Here is a 26,378-nt window from a genome sequence, read left to right on the forward strand (position 1 = left end):
ATACTATGGCAGCCATAACCGTATGTACCACAGGGATTATGATACTTTCACTAATTAGAGGAGCAGGACAACTTTTCCAGACAGACAAGCAACTCCTGAATATTTCTTTCTCCAGAACAGGCAGTAAGACAAGACAGACCTGAGTAAACTAGACACATAACAGTGGAATAAGTCTTCTGGCAGCTTTTAAGACAAAATACTAAATGGTGTACTGGGTGAATTCTGTATTAAACAATCTGAAGTTTAAAAAAAAATAAAGAAATGAAATGCTGCCCTGAAGAATGTTGCCCATGACTTGCTTGAAACAATCATAGAAGATGCAACAGAAGGTTGGCGGGCAGGGCACGATAACAATTGGCTCAACACTTTTAGACTTCGGTGGCAGATAGACAATATGGCTGACAAGCAGAAGTGTTGCTAGGGTGGGGTTAAGGGGGAAACCACCCCAGGCATAAAGTGTTAAGGAGCATGACTGGGTTGCATTTATGATCTGAATGAAGCAGCGCTTTAGTGATGTGTGTTATATAAAAAAAAAAAACTCTCTAATTTTAAAGCTTAACAATAAGTTTCCTACACTTTAAAATAAAAAAAAATTCCCTTTTTTCATTTCTGTTTTGAACTGAAAGAACCTGGCTTGCTCCTTACATTAGACATGCCAGACCAGGGTCTACTCAACTTAGGAGCACTAGATCAGATGAATCTTTTTTTTTTTTCTTCCACAACTTAAAGCTGGGGAGGGGGGGGGGGCTCTAGCTACAGCTCTTACAGTAATACAATCAACATTTGGAAAATGATAAATTTTTAATCTGTGAACCAGAGCCATTATTTATTTACTTGGCAATTTGGTCAATGCGCTAATTGCAAATAATCTTTTCAGCTGTGACACGTGACTATCATAGATGGTAACATGGTTAATATAAAACAGTAGTGGTGTAATAGCAATTAGGTACAGGAAGTAAACAAAACTATAAGTTAATAAACCACTGCTTTTCTAATATTCCATTTTCTTGGTGTACTAGTGACAATATGGTAAATAAAAAAAACAACTGTTGAGTAGAAAAGTAGCTCAAATTAAAACTAAACTGTAAGACAACATCATTTAGGTAGAAGGTAATCAAAATTTAGTTTCAAATGAATTAGTACCTAATATTTTGTACAATGAATTTCATCTGTTAATAAAAATACCTCATCAGAAGCATGACAAACATTTTCAATCATTTTCCTGTACTCTTTAAACACCATCAAACATCATGTGACTTAATCGGTTACAGCACTAGCAAACTGCAGTATTGACTGTGTAGTACTGTACACTTCAATGAAGAAGGCTTATGGGAAATATGCAAGTGACTCCTTAATGACAAACAGGTGTTTCAGCTACATGCTTTCTGAATGCCCACTGGCTTTCTATGTTTTATATTGAGGCCAATAAAGCCAATCCCCATTAGCTGTAAACATAATGTGTTTATAGGCTTAGCAGTATAGCATAAGCAGATAAGACTGGCCATTTTCTGAAAACAGTTTAAAAAAAAAGCCTTATGTCCAAAATGCTAGGCTGAATGCAAAATTTAACACACAAAGAACAAAATAAGTAAAAAGATCACACACAAGATGCAGATGTTAACAAGGTAAGCCCACTGGATATACGCGTCCCTTCTGATGGGTGACGAGCACTGCCTGGTCAAATGAGCTGCTCAGAATCAAAGAGAAGGCAAATTTGATGAAAGGAATGGAAACCTGTACCCCTGACAGTAGAAAACATCTTGTTAACAGCACTGCACCTTAACCCTGTGCACTAACTGCCACACTGTTTTGTGGCGTTATCCCCTAATCTAACGGAGACTCACTTAACTCAATCCCCTCTCTAAATACCCACTTTATCTCCCACTCCTGGCTTTTATGGTAGCTATTCTACCAGGTACTACATTACCTTTATTTTAAGAAAGGTTATCATTACTGTTTTTGTGATTCTTTCTACACCAGCTTGTTTGTGTAAAACCATGTGCTCAACTTCTGAAATCTGAGGTCAGGAGCTTTGCCTAGTACATTTAGGAAAGCATTCAGATGCTTTATTTATTTATGTATTTATGGTAAGAATTTCTATTGATCTTTTATAAGGAATTTAAGATAACTATTAATGTTATGCTACACAGTGTGAAAATTAACAAGGCTAATGCTTTAACTTAAGGGACTGAATTGAAAGTTGTAATATTTGATAAAATATTTGTGTACATTGTATTGTGTTTCAGTTTTGGCTTTTCTGATGGGTTTTGATAATTTAAATACAGGGTTTAAAAATTAATTTTTTAAGAGAGTCATGGTTTGAGAAGAGTTATGTGGCTTGTGGACATAACTGATACCAGGAATATGCTGCACTAACTTCCTGGCTCACTTATTCACTCCAGCTTTTTGACTGGATGTCCAGAACATATAAATACTCCAGGGATGGCATAATACAGGAGTAGGCAACCTGTGTTGAAGAGCGACACTGAAGCACATTTTGATTGGCACTTCACCGGGGACGGGCAGAGGAGTGCTCTTGATAAATAATATAACTTTATTTATTTTTTTTACTTTTCTTACTGGATTTCTTACAGATTTAAACATATTTTTGATTGTGCTTAATGAAGGATATAGTTCATTTATTTAAAAAACATGTGAATAGTCAAGTGTCCCTTATACCTTTTCCACAGCCTGTTACTTGAATGTCTTCCAGCTCTACTCAGTGGCATACTGCCTGCTCAGAGGCGATCTGTGCCTGACGTATAAAGCCATGTCCAACCCGGAATTAATGGACATGCTGCACCTCAGAAAATCCAAATCTCATAGAGCTACATGCTCGAGGGACTTGAACCTCAGCACTGAAATAAATGGGACATGCTGGAGGGACAGATTCATAACCCAGAGGCTCCCTTCACTCTGGAATAAAATCCCAGTCCAGGTTAGGCAGAGTCCCTCATTGACTCTCTTCAAGAGGAATCTTGATGAGTGGATGGGAGATCGTAGGTTTACCCCAGGTATCACTTCTGTGTCACTGTTAGACAGAGGCACAGTATACTAACCTTGGAAAAGGGCATAGCAAAATTAATTTAATATGGGTGGCGAAAGCCATACACACTCTGGCTAGGCTTATAAATGCCCTAGGGCAGATAGCCTAGTATGAACCTATGATCTATAGAAGTTATGATTTTTAGTAGTTGGTTCAGGAAAGGCTGCCTGACCTTGGTATAGTGCTTTATCTTTCTGGCACCTTCTGCACAACGTCATTCTTAGGATTGTTTTGCCTCCAACTCCAAAATCAGAACTTAGTTGTGCTAAGAAACTTATATCTGAATGTTGATGGTTTTGAGTGGCATTTTGCTAACAAATCATTGTGTTTCTGAACTGCTAAACATCTCCACAAGCATGAAAGCTTGCTCTGAATCACAACATCAGAGATGTTGGTTTTAGCCAGTGACTTGGGTGTTCCAAGATGTGACTATGGACAATGACTGAGGCAGTCACTGGGCTGCATTCCCATCTCAGTGAGAGAGGTGACCAATGCTACAAATCCCCTGGCTAAAGTTGGCGATTGGGAATATGCAGGAACATAGTGGTAGTGCACGCACAAATCCCTGGCCAGGCTGGATGCCTGCACTCTGACAGATCATTTTCTGGCATTGTATGGGGCATCAGCTTTACGTAGGGTCACTAAATGGTGACATCTTTTAAAGTCCTAATCTCTCACCTGTGATCCTAGTGTTTTCTCCATTGCAGTGTCAGTAGCAGTACCTGTTCCTTGAGTGGATACAAGACTGCTGATAGGGTCAAGGTAGCAGGAAGAAGAATGAGTGGCAAATGCTGCAGGTAAATCAGGAAATCCTGGGTAAAGAAATACACTAGCATAAAAATGTTTTTGAACTGTCAAATCCTTTACATAAACACCATCACCTGGAAAATAGGTACCATTATAGTGTACACTGACTATAAACCAGTGTTGCCACAGGATCTGAAATGGTTATTTAAGGTCTGTCACAAGGAAATGCTTGAATATTTACATTCATGGGTCTGTTCACCCTTCATTCCACATATTGCTAGAACCGATTTTCAACTATTGAGAATTTCTGCTCTCTTCATCAGGAGTTAAAACAGTCGTCCAGTATAATAGCACAAGACCATACTGTCCTATTTAGAATCATGCCCTGTAGTCATGTAAACCCAAACCATCTGTGATCACAGGTGATGCTGTACTGTACCTAATAAATGCCACATACTTGAATTCCAAGAACAAAAATGGAAGTGAAAAATAGTAAATGACCACTAATGCAGAGACAATGAACAAACTTAATATGGCTTTAGTCTCTGTGTTGCATCAATATTCATTTTTGTTTTTAACATTACAGACCCATCTGTCTACATTTAATTATGATGCAGAAAATAAACTGTTCTAAAATGAGAAAGTGTTACATATACTGGGTAATGTGGAGGAAGGAGAAGTTGGGGGGATAGAGACTTGGAAGTTAATAAAGAAAAAAATCTCCACTAAAACACAAATGCTAAAATAGTGCATAAAAATATATAATATAACAAGATAATTTAAAACACTTAAGACCCTCTGTGACCTGACTAAAAAGACATTACAATAAAGTGTATCACAGTATTCAACAGTGCAAAGACTGAGTGGAACAGTGATTGTAATATTTTGTACAATTATAAAAGCATCAGAATGAAACAATTTATAATCTATAAACACTATAATTCTTTTTGCCTTTTCGAGAATAATAAATAACAAGTATCACAGTTACAACAAAGGCAAAACAAATAAAGGCTATAAATGCTAATAAGGACTTTCGAGTCTGAAAAAAACATCCCGGACATGAGACATATTCCTCTGGACATTCTCTTATAGCAGTATCTGGATCAAGAAAGCCATTACTGTCAATTATTTTTTTGTAGTACTGTAGGGAACGTTTAGGCACATATTCATTTGCTGCATAACTATACAGTCCATAGCTTGGATCAGCTTTGTCGGAAAAGGAATAGACAAAATATCCACGTACATCCACTCTATCCAGTTTGTAAGCTAAAAGAAAGCCAGACAAACAGATAAGGTTTTGTTTTCAAATACAAAACAACTGTACAATCAGATATTTATGGCAATCATTAGTAAAACATCAGTAACTATCAATGCAAAAAAAAATATTTCTTACTGTTCAGATATTAAACAAGTGCCCTTATATATAACAACTAGTGTTAATTGTTATTTTTGTACCACTCATCAGGACATGACTTGAGGTATAAAAAGAAATGGATCTTATTCCTGCACATTCAGCTTACCTTTCAATGCTTCATTAACATAGCTTTGAATGTAATAACTTCTTATTTTGTCATCAAGTTGTTTCTGATCATCATCGATTCCTGTAGCCATGATATAGATTGGAATATCACCATACCGAGATTTCACCCACTTCAGCATTTTACGCAACCCCCAAGGGACAACAGCACTCTTATTAGGTGATGTCAACCACGTGATGTCATTCATTTGATGCTTTTGCAGGTAACTGTCATACACTTTGTCATTTTCCATTTCCTGAGAAACAAGGACAGTGCTATAATGGCTCAATGCAAAAAAATCAAACGATCCCCGAATAAATTCTTTGTCTTTTTCAGGGAAATACCCTGAATAAAAGTTCAGTAAATGTTTGTTGTTGGTCTGATGTAGCCAGTCCCACATAGTGCTAGGGTAGTTACCTGAGCCAAAGATTGGCTCAGCAAACCAGCCAATGTTAAATTCCAAAACCCTGTTTGCTGTTTCGATGTGACTCCTAGACATATGATATGCAGGTTCTATCCAGTTTGCGAGCAGTGCAATAGATATCTGTCCATTCTGGGTTTTTCTAAACTCTTGATTGTACATATGCCAGACTGAAGCATGAGCTTTCAACAGATTACGTCCTGCAACATATCGTAATGTCTCTACGTTTGGCTCATTCATTGTTATCCAAAGCTTTACATAATTGCCGAACACCTTAAAACAAACTCTGGCATAGTCAACAAAGGCTTTCACAGTACTTTCATTATTCCATCCTCCATGATGGTGTAGTACAGATGGAAGCCCCATGTTCTGCCCTGTAGGCTGCCATAGTGACACAGCAGGTGTTATGTTTGCCCTCGCCAGTTCACTTACAAAACAGCTATAGTCATGTATCATTGTGGTATTGAGTTGACTGATGTTTCCTGTTGGAACCATAAAGGACCACGTCAGTGGAAAATAGAAGTGAGTAACGTGCATCTCTCGCAGTAGAGAAACTTGTTGTAGAATGCTGCCATAATCGGCACAATTCCTTATGTGCCTGGGGGCAATCATCCCTTCAACTTTTATAAGCTTTTGAGTATGATGGATGTCCCAGATATAAATATTAGGATCAGTAAACTGGGAAGGGATTGCCTTTACCTATGGAAATAAAAATGTAGTTAGTCATTGTATGATACTTATTAATACTGACTGTATAGAATTAATTTCTATACAACTAAATATATCTGAAATGCCCATAACCTTTTAAGCTTCCTGTAATCAACAATGTTTAGCACAGCTGTTTATTGTCACAGGATGATCAGTACCGCTTATTGTACAGTGTAATCTACAAAATAATTACTGTAATAAAGACAAAGGTTATAACATACACTACAAACTGTAATAATGACAAAACTGACCATGAAGTAGTTTAGAAAGGGAGTTCAGACAAGACTCAAAAGTTAGATCAGATTTATTTGTTTATTTTTAGAGTGATACAGTTCTGAGATTGGAGGTTTGTATACTGGTTAAGGTCTTTACTTTACAGACATGGTACAGGGTTTGATTCTCATATTGGGAAGCAGGGGTGCATAACTGGCATTTATTTATTATTGCATTTGTTAACTGGGAAAGTCTACTGGGCCTAGGTGAGCCCATTTTCAGTAGAGGCCTGGGGAGAAAAGCTCCACATAACATTAATAGTACATACAAGGAAAAGCACAATATACAGTATATACGCAGTCTCAATGCATGGAAATAAATATTAAACACAATGGTACAAGATATTTACAAACATTACACATCAACATTGTGCACAATTTGATCATTGAGGATGGAGTTAGGCAGGGTAGCAGTTTTGATTACTTGTTGGAGTTTTGTTAAGTATAAGCAGTTGAATTCAGCAGGTCAGAGAGAGCTCCTAAGTAGTGATATTGTAGAGGGATATAATAATGCATCGGGTGTTAAGAGGGAAGCAGGACTATTCGACCACGGACTGTTCGCCCCCAATGCATTTCTATACAATTTCATGTATAAATTTATATGTATTGTATATGTGATTTTTTAGTGGACAGTATGACCCTGGAATATATGACCCCAAATATATCCTTTTAAGTACTTTATCATTAAGTTATTAATTAATCAAATCAATTATTCAATAATAACACTGTTAATTTTTCATTGTAAATATTTTTTTATTAATATTTTTATTTTATTTAATTATTACATTGGTTAGTATAATATAACATTTAAATCTTTAACATATAACAACTAGTGTTAATTTTAACATACTATGACTACTGTTACTTTATAACATACTTTATGACATATGTGTTCCATCAATTAAATATATATATTTTTATTTTATATTATGTTGATATGTTAACTAATCTATTATCTACTACAAATAATTTATTTAAAATTAAATGAAATCTATTTTTTATTCAGGTTAATATGCCTTCTTCGTCTTGAACATTTATACTACCATCAAAGCTCAAGCAGCAACATGCAATTTTCACCATTTCCTACCGTCTACCATCAAAGCACACCAGAACCTCAGGAAAGTAGATATGGATGTATGAGTAAATGATTTCCAGCAACATTGATAGTGTGTAGTGCTGCAGAGGACAGATTGCAAAGGCAAACATACACACAATAAGTCTAATCCATCTACAGTGCACAAACATTCCTAAGTAAAACACTGTTTTTAAGTACTCAAGAATTTATTTGTAAAAAGTATCAACAAGGAGTTCAAAGCTTAGAAGTGCACTTCTAGGGCCAAACATCCATTTCACTATCACAATGCTCAGTGCATGTACAGCTTACACCCTCAGCCCATTAACTTCAGCAGGGAAACAAACAGAACATCAAAGCAGACATCTGTCAAAATGACTGCCCATTATGTTTTCATTTTTAAATATAATTTATTTTTAATCCTTACTTGTTTTATTGCTAATTTTCTTTATTTGTATGTAATAATGACGTTATCGTTATAAGGAAACTCAGGACTAGTTAATGCCGTGAACTTCTGGATTAGTCAGCAAATGTTTCTTTTTGGCACTTACTGTTTTTGTATATATAATTAAAGTTCCAATTTTCACTCACTTTAAAGTAAGTGTAGTCGAAGCACATAAATAGAAAAGAAATACTTTCTAAACCAATTTTAAGAATGTTTAGACAGTCTTTAATTTCTATTTTTTCTTTGATGTGCTTCGGTTTCACTTACATTACATTTTTTTTACTGGGGTCCAACCGTCTGGGGTCAATTCGGTTGGGGGCAAATTGTCCTGGGGTGAATCGGCAGGGTCCAAACGCCCTGTACCTGTTAGGAGGTACTATTTTGGCACAAGTACATTACCAGAGAACAGAGGTGTGATCTGAGAGACTTCCTAAAGAGACCAGGATTACTAATTGTTCTAATAGAAGGTGGGAGGGCATTCCATAGTTTTGAGACAGTAAAATAGCACAGCATTTGACCAGCTGCAAGGTTGGGTTTTTCAACTTCCAGCACCCATTGCAGCTAGACCACTTTGATTCACAGACGAGTTTGGAGTAAGGTTTAGGACATTTTTGTGCTTACCATGCCTTCTGACCCAGCTGTCATGGTGGTAAAGTGTCCAGTGTCAATGTACATCAGGGAAAATATCCCTTCAAAACAGATACCCACAGACCCCCCCCCCTTTCAGGCAGCTTACTGAACTACAACTCACCTTAGGGAAATGTAATATCGGGCTCATTGCCCACTATCAATCACTTTCGATGACTCCACATGACCACGATAAATTTCTGGCCTTCACAAAAGATATTCCTTTAAGCAATGCCTCTTTTGTCTGTGGTGACTTCAACAATCCATCCTTTGATAACTTCCAATGTTAGGTAAAGAAAAATGTCCTGGATCAGTTTTTCATCAAATCAACCAGGGTTGTCAATATTCTTGATTTTGTACTCCCAGACTTGGTCTTGTCTGCTCCTCTTCCATGGTCAGTCCTTAATATGTTCATAGATTAGTACTAAGCTAACTGACCTTACAAGCCATTTTAAGTCTATCCAATTATCCCTTGTGAGACTCAAACCCTGCACCTCGTGTTTATAAGGCAAACACCTTAACCATTAGGCCACCCTCCCAACCCTAATATGTAAAGTCATACCATAATCTGGTTACCCTTTCTCTCAAAACTTCCATTCTCTCAGCTACAAATGCCACCCTCTTTCAAGACTTAAAAAAAGCCAGTCTCTTAGTAAACTCTGGTCATGCAGCAGTTACATTGAGGACCATGGTGACATATTCATGCCTGCTACCCTCAGCAAGAATGAATAAATCATGGAAGCTGAGGTGTACATGAATGGGAATTAACCTTAAGAAGATGACTGCAAGTTTCTCCTTTAGTAGTATGAGATGGCCACAATCTTATAATTTTGTAGAACATATTTCAGAAAAAGAAAGAAGCCACATTCATGTGTATGGGGTGGACTAGGATGATTCACAGAGTGGTGAAGAGAATACAAGGTTAACAGTTTGTAAACTAAAAAAGTGAGGTAATATGGGATCTAATATGTCTGACACTATATTCCAGTATTATCCAGTTTATATTAGACTCTCAAGAATGCTCAAGTCCAGGATGCTTTTTTGCAAGTTGTATTTTGATTTGTGGTATTAGCTATTCATATTATGAGGCTGGATTCTTTGTGGTTCACAGAAGAGTTTGCATTAAGGTGTGGGGTATTTGTGATCCTACCACTTCAGACCTAAAAATAATGATGGTGGATTGATGAGTGTCAGTGTACATCAGAGAAAATAACCCTTAAAAACGGATACCCACAGCCCCCCCCCCCCCAATCAGCTTACTGAACTACAGTTCATCTTAGGGGGAATGTAAATTCCAGCTCATATCCTACTACTGATCAACCTCTATGGTTCCAGATGACCACAATAAGTTCCTGGCCCTTCCTTATTAACAACAGCTCTTTAATCCCTAGTGACTTCAGCTATACTTCCTTTGGAGTATCTACACTTCCAATGATAGGTATGCTCAGCATTTCTTGGACTGAGTAAACATAAATGCTTTAGATCAGTATGCCCTCAAATATACTGGGGTGCAAACACTGTTGACTTAGTCTCCAAAACGTGGCCCTGTTTGCTCCTCTTCCATGGGTGGTCCTTTACTAGTAAAATCTTACCATAATCTGGTTACCTTTACCCTCAGAAATTTCACTGCCTCAGTTACCAACATAACCCTCTTTAAAGACTTCAAGAGGCAAACCTCATACAACTATATGATGAAATCTCTAAATGAATCTATGTTAACTCCACAGTAAACCCTGGTGATGTAGCCAGTTACATGAGTGATTGTTATGCCAATTTAGAAAATCTATTAGCTTAGCAGTTCCTCCTGAAATCAAATATGATGGTAAATTACAAAATAAACCATATTTGTGGTCTACTCCATAAAGAATCTTACAGCATCAAAATAGTATTGAAAACCTCACTAGAAAACTGAAAGCAGCTATAAAGACCAGCATAATAAAATTAAGTCTGGCAAGAAGCAAAGGATAATTATAAGTCATTCTTCAGTTATGTCAGAAAACTAAGAATAACTCTCACTTCTGCTCCAAATATCTCCATAATGGAGTCTCCCACTCATAGGTAGGTGCTAGGCTATTGGCCCTAGGGCCTATATAAGCCTAGCCAAAAAGGTACCTTGGTTTTCGCCACCCAAGAAAATTATTTTCCTGTGCTCCTATCGAGCAGAGCCACAGAGGTGATCCCCGGGGTGAATTTCCTATTTCCCATCCAATCAAGATTTTTCTTGAAGAGTGCTAATGAGAAACTTTGTTTGATATACATAGGTAGTTTGTTCCAGAGTATGGGAAGTCTCTGGGACAGGAATCTATTCCTCCAGTATGTTCTGTTTATTGTAGTGACAAGGTTTAGGTTCCTAGAGCATGTAGCTCAGAGGGATTAGGATTTCTTTAAGTGGAGCATGTCCAACAGCTCTGGGTTTGACATAGCTTTGTATGTTAGGCAGAGATCGCCTCTGAGTAGACAATATGCGACGGAGTAAAGCTGGGGTTTTTTGAGATGGTCTGCGTCGGACATCTGTTTGAGGCTGGTAATCCTCTTTTTGAGGTATTTCTGCGGCCTTTCCAGTTGCTGTAGATGTCTTGTGATGCACATACCAAAAGGGGCATTGTACTCTCTAATGAGTGATGAGTACAGGGGAACAATGACCTCTTTTTTCCTGGATGAGAAACCTTTTGTGATGAGGTGTGCCATGAAGAAGGATTTCCTGACTACTGTGGTGATGTGATTATCAATGGAGAGACTACTGTCCACCTGTGTCCCAAGGTCTCTTATCACACTTTCGATCTTAAGTAGACTACCACCTATGTGGTAGCTCATGGGTACAGAGTTTTTACCAAAGGGGATGACAATGCACTTTTTGGCATTGAGCTTGAGGCCATGGCTTTCACACCAGGCATCTGTCTCCGTGAGGCCCTTTTGTAGGATATCCACATCGTTAGGAGTTTCGATTATGGCTCCTAGTTTGCAGTCATCTGCGAACTTCATTAGCCAAAGACCTTCTGTGTTAGCCTGTACTTCAGAAAAGTAGATACCAAACAGGAGAGGACCCAGGACTGAACCCTGTGGTACTCCACTTGTCGCTGGTCTGAAGCCAGATTTGGAGTCTGCTGCTTTCACAGTGTGGGTTCTGTCAGTGAGCCAGTTGGCCACCCATCTTGTGACATAGGGATTTATACCTAGTTTAGTGAGTTTATCTATAATTCCAGAGTGGGGGATGGTGTCAGTACCTTGGTGAGATCTAGATAGGCTGTGTGAACCACCTTACCCTTGTCTACGGCTTTGGTGACTGCTTAAAAGAAGTCTGTCAGGTTTAGGAGACATGATCTGCCTTTTAGAAACCTGAACTGGGTGGGGTCCAGAGTTTGGAGATTACCAATGGCTTTGTGTATAAGATCCATGATATGTTCAATGGCCTTGTAGACCAGGCTCGTTAGGCTAATGGGGTGGTAGTTCCCGGGGTCCGTGGTGGCTCCCCCTTTGTGGAGTGGGATAACCATTGCTGTGCACCATTCAGTGGGCACAAAGCCTGAGATGAGGCTATGACTGAACATTGTGCTTAGGTAGGGTGCTAGTTCATTCTGCAGTTCGTGTAAAACGCAGCCTGGGATGTTGTCAGGTCCCATGGATGCTGTGTTCTTGGCTTTGGACAGTGTGGCTTTTACCTGTGCAGCCGTGATTACAGGAACTTTGCATTCTTCCGGTATAGAGATGGGCCCTGTAGGGGTGAGAGGGGGGTAAAGTTAGCACTGAACCTATCTGCTAGGATGTTGGCAATATCAGTTGGTTCTGTATATTTAGTGCCATTGTGCTGTAACTCAGAGCAGATCTGAGTGTTGCCATTGAGATTCTTGACATAGCTATAAAATGCTTTGTGGTTGTCTTTAGAATCAGTGGTGATTTTGTTTTCGTAACTAGCTTTGGAGGATTTTATGAGGGATCTCAGCTTCTTACTGAGGCTGACCAGGGAGTTCCTCCAATCATGGGATTTTACTCTTTTTTGCAACAGTTTCTTTCTTCAGTTGTAGAGTTTGTTTATGGCAGGGGACAACCAGATTTGCTTTCTTTTTTTGGAGGATAGCATCTTGGTTCTGTTAGGGACAGCATGATCCATGCACTCGTGTAAGTACTTATAAAGTACATTTGTGTAGGATTCAGCAGTTGTACCTTTATTGTCCACAAAAAGACATTGCAAACATTCTGGCTAGCAAGTTTATAGTACATTTCTCCCCTGAAACTACCATCCCCACTCAAATTATTCCTGAGCCACTCCCACCCCTCCACCATTAATACCAAGGAACATGTTCTTAATGTGTTAAATATACACTTCTTGACTCAAATTGTTTAACCTAAGCCTTGTTAGAGGCTATATCCCTGAATCCTGCTGCACTGCTGTAGTAATGACCCTTAATAAGGATGGACCCACCACGAACTCAGGGAAATATAGATCCCTCAGCCTTAGAGGTCTTATATTAAAAGCCAATGAGCACATCATCACTAACCTCATAAATTATGACGTCAAAAACCTTATTAAACCAGACTCATTGCAATTCGCTTTATAAAGGGCAGGTCCTGCCTGGTGAAACTTATCAGCTTCTTTGAGAAGGTCAGTGGAGGTTGACAGTGGTTACACCATCCATGCTGCCAAGGTATTTGATACCATACCACATGATGGAGTTATTTATAAGCTGATGGCCTTAAATACAAATTCCTCCTTGATAAGGTGGATCATACCTCTCAACCTCTTAGTTCTAGATATCTGGACAAAGCCTGACATAATGGGGGGAAGGTCCAACAATAGGGACACATTTTAAACACTGCTGTTATAAACTTAGAAAATTGCTAGAATAACAGGATTTGCATTAGTATGCATTTTCTGAAAGATATGAAGTCTGAAACTCAAATGCACATCATTATTTAGTGACTTTAATCCTTAAATCATCCCAGTGATTTGTCAAAAAAACCCCGCAATTTTTATGAGAAACAGACCAAAAATATGAGGCAAAAATCTGGACATTCTGCGAAAATCTGTACACTTGAGAGGTATGAGTGGATATCCAGTTAGCTCAAGAACAAAATGCACATTGTTCAAGTAGGTTACTTGTCCTCAGAGAGGTGACCATTGGCGTCCTATATCATCTGTGCTGGGTCGCCTTGCATCTGTTTTTTAGACCTCCAAACGTACAACAGTAATCTTTGGTTAACAAAGTTTGTTGGTGACTGCAAGTTGAGTGTGGTTGTTAAACCCCTCTAGAAGGAACTAACTAAAATCAGTTCCTGATATAAAGAAAAATGGCTCAAACTAAATTCCAAGAAATACAGCAGCATCTCTTTTGGGAAGGAAAAGCACTCTGCATTCTTCTGCAATGAAAACACACCTTTACCATACAAATCAGTGATCAGTGATTTGATAGCTCACACTCCTTTCATGCGGCAACCCTAGCTAGGAAATCCTTCTTCACTTTGCAACTAATTGCAAAAGGCATCTGTTCTAAAACTAAGGAAGCCAATGTCCATCTGTATCCTGCCCTAGTGAGACCTGTTATGAACATAATGCACCCTTTTGTATGAAACTGACTAAACATATAAACAACAAAAAAAAACCTTGAAAAAGAGACTGCAGTCCTTACCCATGTACTCAGTTTCATACAGTCTTCTGACAGGACAGCTGTGCCTAGTTTACTGTGCTCTTACAGATTCAATTATTGTTGGCCTGCTTTTCCTTGATGACTCAGATTGTGCTTCCAACATCAAAACTAAACACCTAAACCTTTTTTTTCTTACTAACATTTATTTTATTTTCATGAAGTATACATTTTAACAGTTTTCATTCACTCCAATATTACATAAATTGCTTAATTCCTGCCTTCCCTTAAATTTCAGTCCTCCCCTGAACACTATTCTGCATGTATTGCTCCCACAAATTTCATTTATTTCTAAGTAATTTGGCTGGCTTGGGTTCTTTTTATCTCATTTACAATATCCAGTACTTCATTTACAGTTGATTTAGTTTCTGAGTTCCATTTTCAAGTAATTCCTTTTTTTGCAGCCAATATGTCTTGAGAATTCAGATCCTATATCCTAGCTCAGAAGAATAATTTCCTTAGTTACAACCATTTGATCCTCCAACATTTCTGACAAAGTATTCTGTAGGGAATTTGTTTAAAACTCATTGCATTCGCAATTATGTCTCTCTTGCCCATTAGCCCTCCAGCAGTTGCTCTCTGCCTGAGGAAAATACTCTGAAGTCTGCTTGGGGTATAAAATAAAATCCTAAACCTTCTGGACTTTATTGCATACTTTGGAGCCATACAGATTTCTCCTTGTCCCGTTGAATAGTGTATTTCCATTCTCTCTTCCAAGTCATTTCTAATCTCTGATTGGTTCTTACAGGTATCATGCAATATTTTATATGCCCTGGTTCTTATAGCTATAATGCAATATTTTAAATGCCCTAATAATTATCCCTTTTTTTAACATCTTCTGGTATATACTCATCTAATAGCACTAATAGTGCAGCATTTCATTTACCAATCCCCTGTCCCTTTTTCTTTGCCTGTAGTCTGTTATCAGTCTCTGATAGGGAAAGCAGTCTGTAACCTGCGGTCCAAACTTCTGCTTAGCTTCATCCAACTCTATTACCTTTCTCTCTCTAGTTATTTGCTCCAAAAACCTTACCACCTTTGCTAATTTTCTACAGTAAATTCATGCCCTCTCTTTCTTATATTGAATGCCTCTACTTGCACTCATTCCTACTGGTAAAACCTCATTTATCCATTCCCTTGTTTGCTTAGCTTTAAAAATTTTTTCTGCTACTTTATAAATATAATATTCTGTATGGTTGTTCATATTCTCCTTAAGGGACTCCATCCAAAATCCTACTCTCTCCTTAATTCAACACCCATCCCCCATTTCATCATCCTTTTCCACTTTGACTTATAACCTTCTTTTGACCTATATATATATATATATATATATATATATATATATATATATATATATATACACATATAAAATAGCCTTCATTCATATCTGTAAAACATTCCTTCAAATCGGGTAATCCCAAACCAACTTTTTTTTGTGGAAAGAATCAGCTTATCTCACTTAAATCTTGCCCTCTTCCCCTTCCAAATAAATTCTTTTTAGCTCTTTATTAATTATGGCTCACAACTTTTCCTTGGATCTGTATATAATACTAAAGGGACAATAAATATTCTCTCTGCTTGTATCTTACTATCCATAACCAAGAGCTTACAGTTTGTCAATTTCTGTATTATTTTTGTTTACTCTACATATATCCTTAGCTGCCATAATAGAATACATTTTAATCCATTCACCTAAATACTCCATCTTATCATGTTCCCGTAAATATGAACATCACTGAACCAATTCATATATGGATAGTTTACAGCTCTAGCCTTTTTTTTTATCTCCGTTTATTTTATATCCTGAAAAGACTTGAAATTGGCTCAAACATTCCGCAACACTAAGATATACTTTTCTGGATTTAGTCATCTGAGAATAAAGCTAACTTTTGTTAATTACCCCACCAGGTATACCCTTGACTTTCTGAATCCTTTATTTTCTTTGCTAATGGTTCTAAATATAAAACAAATAACAAAGGGGAAAGAGGACATCTCTTGTCTTGTTCTTCAGTTCAAACACAGCTTGTAGGACATAATCCCTCCAACCATAATTATTGCCCCTGAACCATTATAATTCCCTGCTTTATACAGATCACCATACATTTTAGAGCTGTTTCAAATAATTCTGTAGGCTCTCTTGTTATTTTTCTTGTTAGCAGGCTCCCTAAGTTTGGTAACTACTTGCAATAATTCATTGTGCGAAAAATTTTTGTGCCCTGGAGTTATCACAAAATTATTGCTTAACAGCAAACTATCTGAACTCATGCATGTTATCGAAATACTCCCTTATTTTCTCTGTAGCATTTTTCAGTCGCTCCTCTTCTTATTTGAGATTCCGCTTATTCTGCAGTACTTTAACCTTTGCCTTACCACTTTTCCAAACTCCATTTTCATTTTATCACACTCACTAGCTATTTCTTCTGAAGAAATTTAAGTCTTCCCTAATAACTCTTAAATAATTTCCACTACTCATTTTTGCTTACTATAGGGACATTGAAACATATCCACTGACACCAACAAGTTTATCAGAGCTAGCACTTATAATCCCCCATTACATCCTATGCTGTCTTTATTTGAACGATTTTGTGAAAAGGATATTAGAAAGCTAGTTAAGTAACCAAGATGTCCATCTGCAATTAACTAAGGACAACTTGCTATTAATGAATGATTTAAAAAAATTGAGCTTAGAATCATGAAGCCAGGTAAAGGGGGTGGGGTAGTTTTGGTGGACACTATTGATTACCTGCCCAAGATGTATGATTTACTTGAATCCTGTTACACTAGGGTATCCAGAAATGAGACTAATATGTTTTATTATAGGATGAATTTATATCCTAAATACCTTCTAGATCAAGGCTAGGTTGATCACATTTTATTCAAACACTTATTGGTAGAGTGTCCAGTGATACCAGCTATATTCAGTAAACCCAAAGTTCATAAAAACGTCCAAGATCCCCCTCTGCACCCTAGCATTGCTGCAGCTGGATCAGAAACTCATTCTCTAACCCTGGTTGTGGATGGAACCTTGCAGCACTTTCTAGAAAAATACCCAAATATTATAAATGATTCATGAGATTTGTTTGGGACACATCAAGCAGAAATTTTACAATGAAGACTGGATACCTGCTATTATAGATGTAATAGATTTATTTTCATGTATTCCCCATCAAACAGGTATTGAATGGTTCAGAGAATTAATATTTAATCTAACAGCTCAATAAAAACAATAAAACAAAACAAGAAATGCAAAGTTTGATGAGTGCTTTCAGGGTGTGCCCTTCATCAGATAAATTGCTCACATTCAAACACTCATTTAAAGGGAGTAACAACTTTTAAATGAGTGTTTGAATGTGAGCAATTTATCTGATGAAAGGCACAGCCCGAAAGTGCTCATCAAACTTTGCATTTCTTGTTTTGTTTTATTGTTTTTGTTGAGCTGTTGGATTAAATATTCATTTTCCAAGTGGTGGTAGCTGCTTTTTTTACATTTGGTTGGACTTTGTTCAGCAGCTTTACCTTGAGTGAGGTCCTTTCTGCTTGTTTCTTGCAATAGTTCAGAGAAGTTTGTTTAAATTGTGACACATTACAAAACAGTTATGTCAGTTTACTAGTAGAATTTATGGAGATGGTATTAGAAAATAATTTCCTCTCTTTTGAGGGGGAATATTAGAAGCAGATAATAGTTGTGGCTATGGGGACTGCATGTGATCCCTTATATGCCAATATAGTACTTTCATACCGGGAGCAAACTATGTGTTCAAAACTGAGTACATGCATAATGCAGTAACTTTTCTGCACTTTTTGGATGACATCTTTGTAATTTGGAAAGGCAATTTGCTGCAGCTTGATCATTTCTTAGCATAATTAAATTCAACCACAGAATTTTTTAAATTTACTTATAATTATTCACTTGAATCTGTCAACTACCTAGATGTTATGCTATCTGAGGATGTCAATTTGTGCAATTTTAGTTCCAAACTGTATATGAAACCAAGACTTCCAAGATGTCTGCATATTGAGTAACAGCTTGTTTCTAGCTCTCCCAGTGTGAAAACAGAAACTCAGAGAAGGCCGGTAGACTTGTGTTTATGGGTAAATTTCAGTAGCTATACTGGAAAAGTTGGAAGGAACAGGCTGCATTAATTTTATGAAAGCACAAATAAGCAACTGGACTGGTATTCCAGAGTAGGAGTTGTTAATTGAAAGGGCACATCATGTCTACACTTTAAACCTAGCTATAAGAAAGCAACCTAGACCTTTAATAGTAAAGATGCAATCTTACCAGCAGAAGGAGTTGATTCTGACAAAACTGTGGCAGAAGGACAAAATACTAAAAGTGGGAGACAGCAGAGTATTTGTGGAGAATGATTTCTCATTTTACACCAGGCAGAAGAGGAATAAATTAATTCCACTATTCAGGAAATGTCAAGATGCAGGTGTGAGATTCAAACTGCTGTATCCATCCGTCTTTAAGGTATTCTTCCCTGGAGGGAAAGTGAAACCTTTTCCAGTATTTCAATGGAAAATGTTGGAGAGAAGGAAGAGAGCACAAGAGTTGACTAGAAGAATCAAGAGTACATTGGAAATGAAGCAGACAGGATTTGGGTAATGGAGAAGAACAGTAATAAAACCAGTAACTTACTGTTGGATTACAATGCAATAATTATATTAGTGAAATATGACAGAACAAGAAAATCTGGAAATATTGGACTTTTTCAAAATTTGTTGGACTTGTGGGGGAGTCTAAAGTATATGCCCTACTGGATTCACTTTATATGCTCGAAATCCTGAAATATCGAATTTCAGCATCTTGAGCCCATAAAGTGGAAAGGCTAAAATATCGAACACCCAGAAGCACGAAATCCAAAATCACAACTTCTATACTGCACACACATACACATACAAACACTTTCCTCCCCATAAACAAACACACAACCCAATCCTATGTACAAGTGGGGGAGGCTGCATCCCCTACACCCCCATGTACTCCAAGGTCGCACTACATACACAAACACACAAAACACCACCACACAAGCTACATCCCCCTCGTACACACACACCACAGTAACAAAACACACTAACACACATTACAGCCCCTACCCAAAACCTTTAAAACATAAACACTTACCACAATCCATGAACACAGCGCAGCACCAGAACCGCTAATTCAAAATCTCCGAAATGTGAGATTTTTAATTTCGCACTTCTGAGTGTTTGATGTTTTAGCCTTTCCACTTTATGGGGTCGAGATTCTGAAATTTGATATTTCAGGATTTCAAGCATATAAAGTATTTCCGCCCTACTTTATGTCATTAGTCTTCAGAAAAATTATTTTGGGAGGGGAGAAGCTAACTGTACGTAAAGAAAACATTCTTTTGTTAATAGTACTGTATTTGTGGTGTATGGTTTTCTTTGCATGCCATTTTTAAGTGTAATGGGGACTGTACACAGGTGCTGTTGTTTTTTTTCTTTTTCTCCCCTTCTCTCTTTCTTCTTGTGCAGTTTTGAGAAGTATAGGCAATGCAATGTGAAAAAAAGAGCTGGTTAAAAAGGCATGACAAAGTTAAAATTAATGTGCTTTTTTCATTCTTGGATGGGGAATAACTGTGAATGGGAAAATGCAGTACCAAGATGGTGGCGCCCTGAATGGCAGTGGCTACTCTGGTTTCCAATGGTGTGTTTCATGTTTTTCATATTTATGTAGTTTTTATGTTGGTATATAGTCCATTTTTGTGAACCGTGTTGTTGTCAGGTGAGTGCTGAATGCAGCAGTAGTGTTTTCTGCATGTCTCTGGTGAATTTGCCTTGTTTTTGGATCATTGATTCTTTCAGTGACTGTTGGGCTGACCATGTTCCTCTCGGATCTTCAGGATGGCGGTTGTGTCGAGTGCAGGAATTGGAACCTAGCTTATGGATTTTGAACTCGGGTTGGATCTGTTGGGTCAAGGATTGGTCGGGTCTTTGGAATGTTGCTGATTTTGTGGATGGAGTTGATGACCTTGGCGAGGATGGTGTGACAGGAAAGGACTGTTGTGGCACTGTAAATTGTTTGTGCCTAAGGTAGTAGTGTGCCAGTGAAGAAGACTGGAGTGATCAGAGAGGAACGGATGTAGACTTTGGAACATTTGTTGGAGTTGAGAACAGCGTGGACTGTGTTAGATGGTAGGATGGCTGCAGTTATTGAAATCGTTATTAGCAGCTTTGACCACTTGGACTCTGTTGTTGCAGTGCTGTGGCTGCTATTGCTCTTATGTGTTTGTTTTTAACTGTACATTAAAATAAAAGTTTTTGCACATGAACTTTGAGAAACATAATTTCGTTCAGTTGTGCACTTGCTGTATGGTATGAATGACAAAGTTCTACTTGACTTGACTGGATTAAGGACCTCAGCTTGATTAGTTTTAAGAGAGAGCAAGTAAATGAAAAAGAATATTGACTAGCATGAGTCTTTTTTCTAGCGAATGTATGTATACTTAGTAGCAATGCTGCAGCTGGTATTCATGTTTCCATGGAAACAATCTGATAAAGAGAAACTGGCTGTCTGGTTCTCATGTCTCCATGGAGACAATGTGATAAAGAGAAACTGGGGGCAGTCAGGTGGAAGAGGATTGGCTGAGGGAAAAGGAAAAGAGAAAATGGCTAGGACATATTGTTCTCTGAAAGCAATCAGGGGTTTTCCCAGCTGGGAGAGAGTTAAAAGATAAGACAAAACCAATTATACTCGAAGTAAAGTTTTCTCAACATTTTTTAATGCAATGGGGATACTATTATAAACAGGTGCTTTTTTTCTTTTTCACCCTACTTCTCCCTTTTTCTTTGTTCAGTTTTAATAAATGTAGGCATTGTGATGTAAAAAAAAGAGGAAGGGGAGAGAGGAAGGGTCTGGTTAAGAGACTATGACAAAAGAAAAATATGTGTGCTTTTTAACATGCTTGCATGGGGAAATGACTGGGTTAAGACCCTAGGTGTTATCCAGTAACAAGGTTTTTACAAAGCATGTAAATGAAAAAGAATATTGAATATTATAAGGCTTTTTTCTGGTAAACAAGGTATCTTTAGCAGTTGTGTGTCTGGTTTGCATGTTACTAGAAGACAATTTGATTAAGAGAAATGGCTTGAAGATAGTGTTTACTAAAAGCATTCAAGTGTTTTCTCAGTTGGGAGAGCTATAAAGATAGACAAAACCAAATAGCACTTACTAACAGCACAGGATGTACCATGCATCTTAGCATGACTAACCATTCTTTGTGATTAACTCTAGCCTGTGTGGCTATCAACTTGAACTTTAGTTCTTATTACGAAGCAATAACTTCAACATTTGAAGATGTATATAGTTTTGTGTGTTATTATGACGTTGATAGGTTTTACGGGGGCTTGGGGGTTGTTTGTTCTTTTGAGGCTTTCAAAAAAAACAGAAAGTAATGCAAAATGTGGCATAGGCTCAAATGGATATGACAATAAACAACTGTATAAAAGATCAACCTGCCGAACAGTATATGCATGAAACATAAAAGTTGGAACTAGACATTTAACAAAAAAGCAGTTTTACATAAACGGTGGTAATAATAACTATACAAGAAAATGATGGTTTCTGTAATGAAATTCAGTCTGAATGGTCTTACAGATAACTATATAAAAAGAAAGAGTGGTGAACTATATTAAAAAATGTAGCATGCAAGTAGCTATGCTACAGGAGACACCTTGAAAGAACTGAACATGTGAATTTGATAAAGAAAGGTTTTTAGGATGGTTATTCAGTGGAATATCAGGGGCAAAGGAAAACAGGAGTACTTATATTAATTGCAAGAGGAGTTCTAAAAGTGATAGGAGAGGGAAAACAGATAATAATGGAAGAAATATAGTACTAAGGGGCTACTGACAAGGGAGGAGGATTATACTGACATGCATTTACATTCCACCTAAAACTGCTATAATGGAGCTTAAGAAAATTCTGGGAAAAAAAATTAGCTTTCAGCAAGGAATATTACTTATAGGTGGAGACTGGAATTTGGTTTGCAAAAGTAAAGATGTGCATGGGGGCCTAGAATGGAAAATATAACAAAAGAGGGTAGACATTTGAAGAAAGTTATGAAAATATTTGGCACTGAAGATGTGCATTCAGTACTAGGAGTTCAGAGTGAATTTACATATTATTCTCCTAGATACAAAAGCTGGGCTACGCTAGGTAGAATTTATATCTTACAGGAACATGTGCATTTAATTGAAGGTCTTGAAATGCACCCGATAACTATTTCAGATCATGTGCCAATAATCACTAAAATAAAAACACAAGGTAATGAAATAAAAATGAGACACTGGCACTTTCCCACCTATCGGTTGAAAAGAGAGGAATTTAAGGAATGAGTTTTGGAATTAATTCAGGAGCTACTAGAGAAGATAGAAATTTCTTCTGAAAATATAGATAGGGAGTGGGATAAAATTAAAGTGTAGTTTAAAACTAGTGTGGAAAAATGGAAGGAGAGTATGGCTAAGAAGTAACAAGAATTATTTAGAGGGACTGACAAATATTAAAGTATTGCAAAACGGGGGAATCTCTCAGTATAAAAAAGGAGCAACGGCAGAATGCTAAATAGAAAATAAGGAATTACCTCAATAATATGCCCGAGTTTAGGAAGATTGGTGTTAAGCAACTGTTTTCTGTAAAAATACTATAGCACAAAAACCTTTAGTATAACGAATCAGGCAACAGAAAGTGGAAAGGATTGTCACCAAGCTTAGGAAGCCTATAACAAGGAAGATAAGAAGAGATCCTGTAGAAGTATTAGAAATATTTCAGAAATGTTATGAAAGTTTGTATAAAGCAGAGAAATATGGAAATCAAGAAAAGTGAAAATGTGTATGGAAGAATTAAATATGCCAAGGTTAGAGGTAGATGAGGCTGATTTACTAACAGGACAGGAAGAGATGAGACAAAAATGGCTATGTATAACCAATCTACAGGAAAGTCCCACAGGAAGAGATGGCATTTCTGTGGAAGTTTGGAAGCTAGGAGGGAGAAAAACTGATAAAGATCTTACTATCCATATCCAAAACTAAGGGCTTGCAGTTTGTCAATTTTTGTATTATTTTTGTTTAGTCTCCATATATCCTTAGCTGCCATAATAGAATATGTTTTAATCCATTCACCTAAATACTTCATCTTATCATGTTTCCATAAATATGAACATCACTGAACCAATTCATGTATGAATAGTTTACAACTCTAGCCTTTTTTATCTTCATTTATTTTATATCCTAAAAAGACTTGAGACTGGCTCAAACATTCTACAACACTAAGATATCCTTTTTCTGAATTTAGTCATCTGAGAATAAATCTAACTTTTGTTGATTACCACACCAGGTATACCCTTGATGTTCTGAATCCTTTGTTTTCTTTGCTAATGGTTCTAAATATAAAACAAATAAAGGGAAAAGAGGACATCTCTGTCTTGTTCTTCAGTTCAAACACAGCTTGTAGGGCAGTATTTTACGAGGAGGAGGAGGAGAAGTACCAGCATCCTGGAAGAAAGTGGTGGTAGTGGTAATACCTAAAGAGGGTAAAGATCCATCGGATCCATCTTCATACAGGCCCATTTCAATACTAAACCATGATTATAAAGTGTTTATGTCTATAATGGCTAAAAGAATGACAAAAGTGATGCCAAAACTGATAGATATGGATCAGTGTGGTTTTATGGAGGGGAGGCAACCATTTGACAATATTAACAGAACACTGATGATCTAGATGGAAGTGGAATGTAAGAAAATACCATTGTTATTGGTGGATCTTTATGCAGAGAAAGCATTTGACAGAGTAGACTGGGACTTCATGAGGAGGCCAATGGAAGCATTTTATTTTCCCTGATACAATTATAAGGTTGATTAGGAGTATATATGATGGATTGGAGGCAAAACTTAAAGTGGGTGGGGGTCCTCTCTGATAACTTATGCTTGAGTAGAGGAACCAGGCAGGGTTATCCGATTTCCCCTTTGCTGTTTGCATTATATTTAGAACCATTGGCAAAGAAAATAAGGGACTCAGAGATTCAAGGATATTATTTTATACATGACAAAAACAGAAAGGGACATTACAGTGCTGTAGAATATTTTAAGACAGTTTCAGATCTTCTTGGGATGCAAAATTAAGGAAGCTAAAACAAAGGCAACAGCGGTAAGTTATGTACCCACACACAAATTGGTCCAACAATATCCATATTTATGGAGACATGATAAAATAAAGTACTTAGAAGTATGGATTAGAAATTACTCTGTTGTGGCAGCTAAGGATATGTGGGAAGAGACTAAACAGAAGATAATGCAAAAACTGAGAAACTGGAAGATTTGTTATATGAATATGGATACTAAGATATGAGCAATTAAAATGTTTTTAGTCCATTTAGTCTTATACACAGGTCATGCATATTTTCATCAACCAGGGGAGAAGCTGTGGATAGCAATTAAAAAGAGCTGAAGGATTTTATCTGGGAAGGGAAGACAGCAAGGGTCAAGTGGGATAAGCTGATTCTTCCAATAGAACAAAGTGGACTAGGATTACCCAGTTTGAGGGGGTATTTTACAGCAACACAGCTAAGGCTCTTATACATAGCACAAGCAGAAAACTATAATTCAAAGTGGAAAGGAATGATGATGATATAGGGAGGAAGCACAAGAAATAAGGAAAGATTGGGATTTTGGATGCAGATTCTTATGGAGAACAAAAATCATACAGAGTATTATATTCATAAGATAGTAGGGAGTATTCTAAGAACTAAACCAGCATGAGAATGGAGAAAAGAGATTCTTCCAATAGGGATGACTGTGGTTAGGGATACAGATAATAGGCAAGAGGGGGCTGGAATTTTTCTGGAGAAAACTGGCAAAGGAACCAAGGTATTGGGAGGAAATAACTAGAAAGGGAAAGGTAACAGAATCAGAAGAGGCCAGGAATTTATTTGAACTGCAGGTTAGAGATTATCTTCCCTATCAAGTATTGATATCAGACTATGGGCAAACAAAAAGAAACTGGGGTCTCCTAAATGAAAGACCAGCACTGGTAGAGTTTTTAATAGCATCTAGAACAGAAGCCACCATTAAAAAAGGAATAATTAGTACAGCATATAAAATATTGCACAACGATTAGAAGAATCAATCAGAGGAGCTTACAAAGGATTGGGAAGAGAGATTGGATAAGCAATTCATAAAGAGACAATGGGGGATATATGTGTATCGGCCAAGTATGCAACAAAGTGTAGAAGATTTAGAATCTTTGTCTGGAAGTGTTTACATGGGTATTTTTATACCCCAAGTAGACTCCAAAGAATTTTTCCTCAGGTTGATAGCAAATGTTGGAGGTGTGATGGGCAGAAAAGAGGTGGCTTGGAACACATTTTTCAGGAGTCTAGTGAGCTGGCAGACTTTAGGGATTCCCTGGAGAGCACTCTGTCAGAGTTGCTGGGTGACCAGACTGAATTGACCGGGGAGATGATTTTTTTGAGCTATGATACAGAATTGGAATTGCCTAGACATAATAAAGCCTTGCTGAGTCTAACTATGGTAGCTGCCTAAAAAAACAATTACTGGAAAATGGAAATCAAAGCCTAGACCAACTTTATTAGAAGTAGTGAATATAGCAACAGAGATAAAACAACTGGAACTGGGATCTTTAAAAAAGGGAAGGAGCAAACTGCATAGGAAAAATGGGAATTGTGAGAACAATATATGCAGAGCAGGAATGATATTTAATAGGCAGGATTTGAATGAGCCATATGACGCTTAACTGACAATGACTGGATAGATTAGAAGTGATGTATAATGTCTGCAACTACAGTCGTTTCAATGGTGTCTGTGATGTATAATGTTTGCAAGTAAAGTTTGTTTTTCATTT

General features: G+C 37.3%; 1 protein-coding gene across 1 annotated transcript in view; it reads right to left on the reverse strand.

Annotated features, from left to right (window-relative positions):
* Window positions 1-3,095: 3,095 nt before the first annotated feature.
* The window catches only part of KL (klotho), a 528,595-nt gene continuing 505,312 nt past the window's right edge, over window positions 3,096-26,378 (reverse strand). Inside the window, exons 4-5 of the mRNA XM_044073220.1 lie at window positions 5,314-6,430; window positions 3,096-5,059 (exon numbers count right to left, since the gene is read on the reverse strand). Coding sequence (XP_043929155.1) covers window positions 4,713-5,059; window positions 5,314-6,430 — 1,464 coding nt within the window. The 3' untranslated portion in view covers window positions 3,096-4,712. The remainder of the gene's footprint in view (window positions 5,060-5,313; window positions 6,431-26,378) is intronic.

The sequence above is a fragment of the Protopterus annectens genome, chromosome 5.part1 (assembly GCF_019279795.1).
Source record: "Protopterus annectens isolate FY-2018-M chromosome 5.part1, PAN1.0, whole genome shotgun sequence".
NCBI classification, from domain to species: Eukaryota; Metazoa; Chordata; order Ceratodontiformes; family Protopteridae; genus Protopterus; species Protopterus annectens.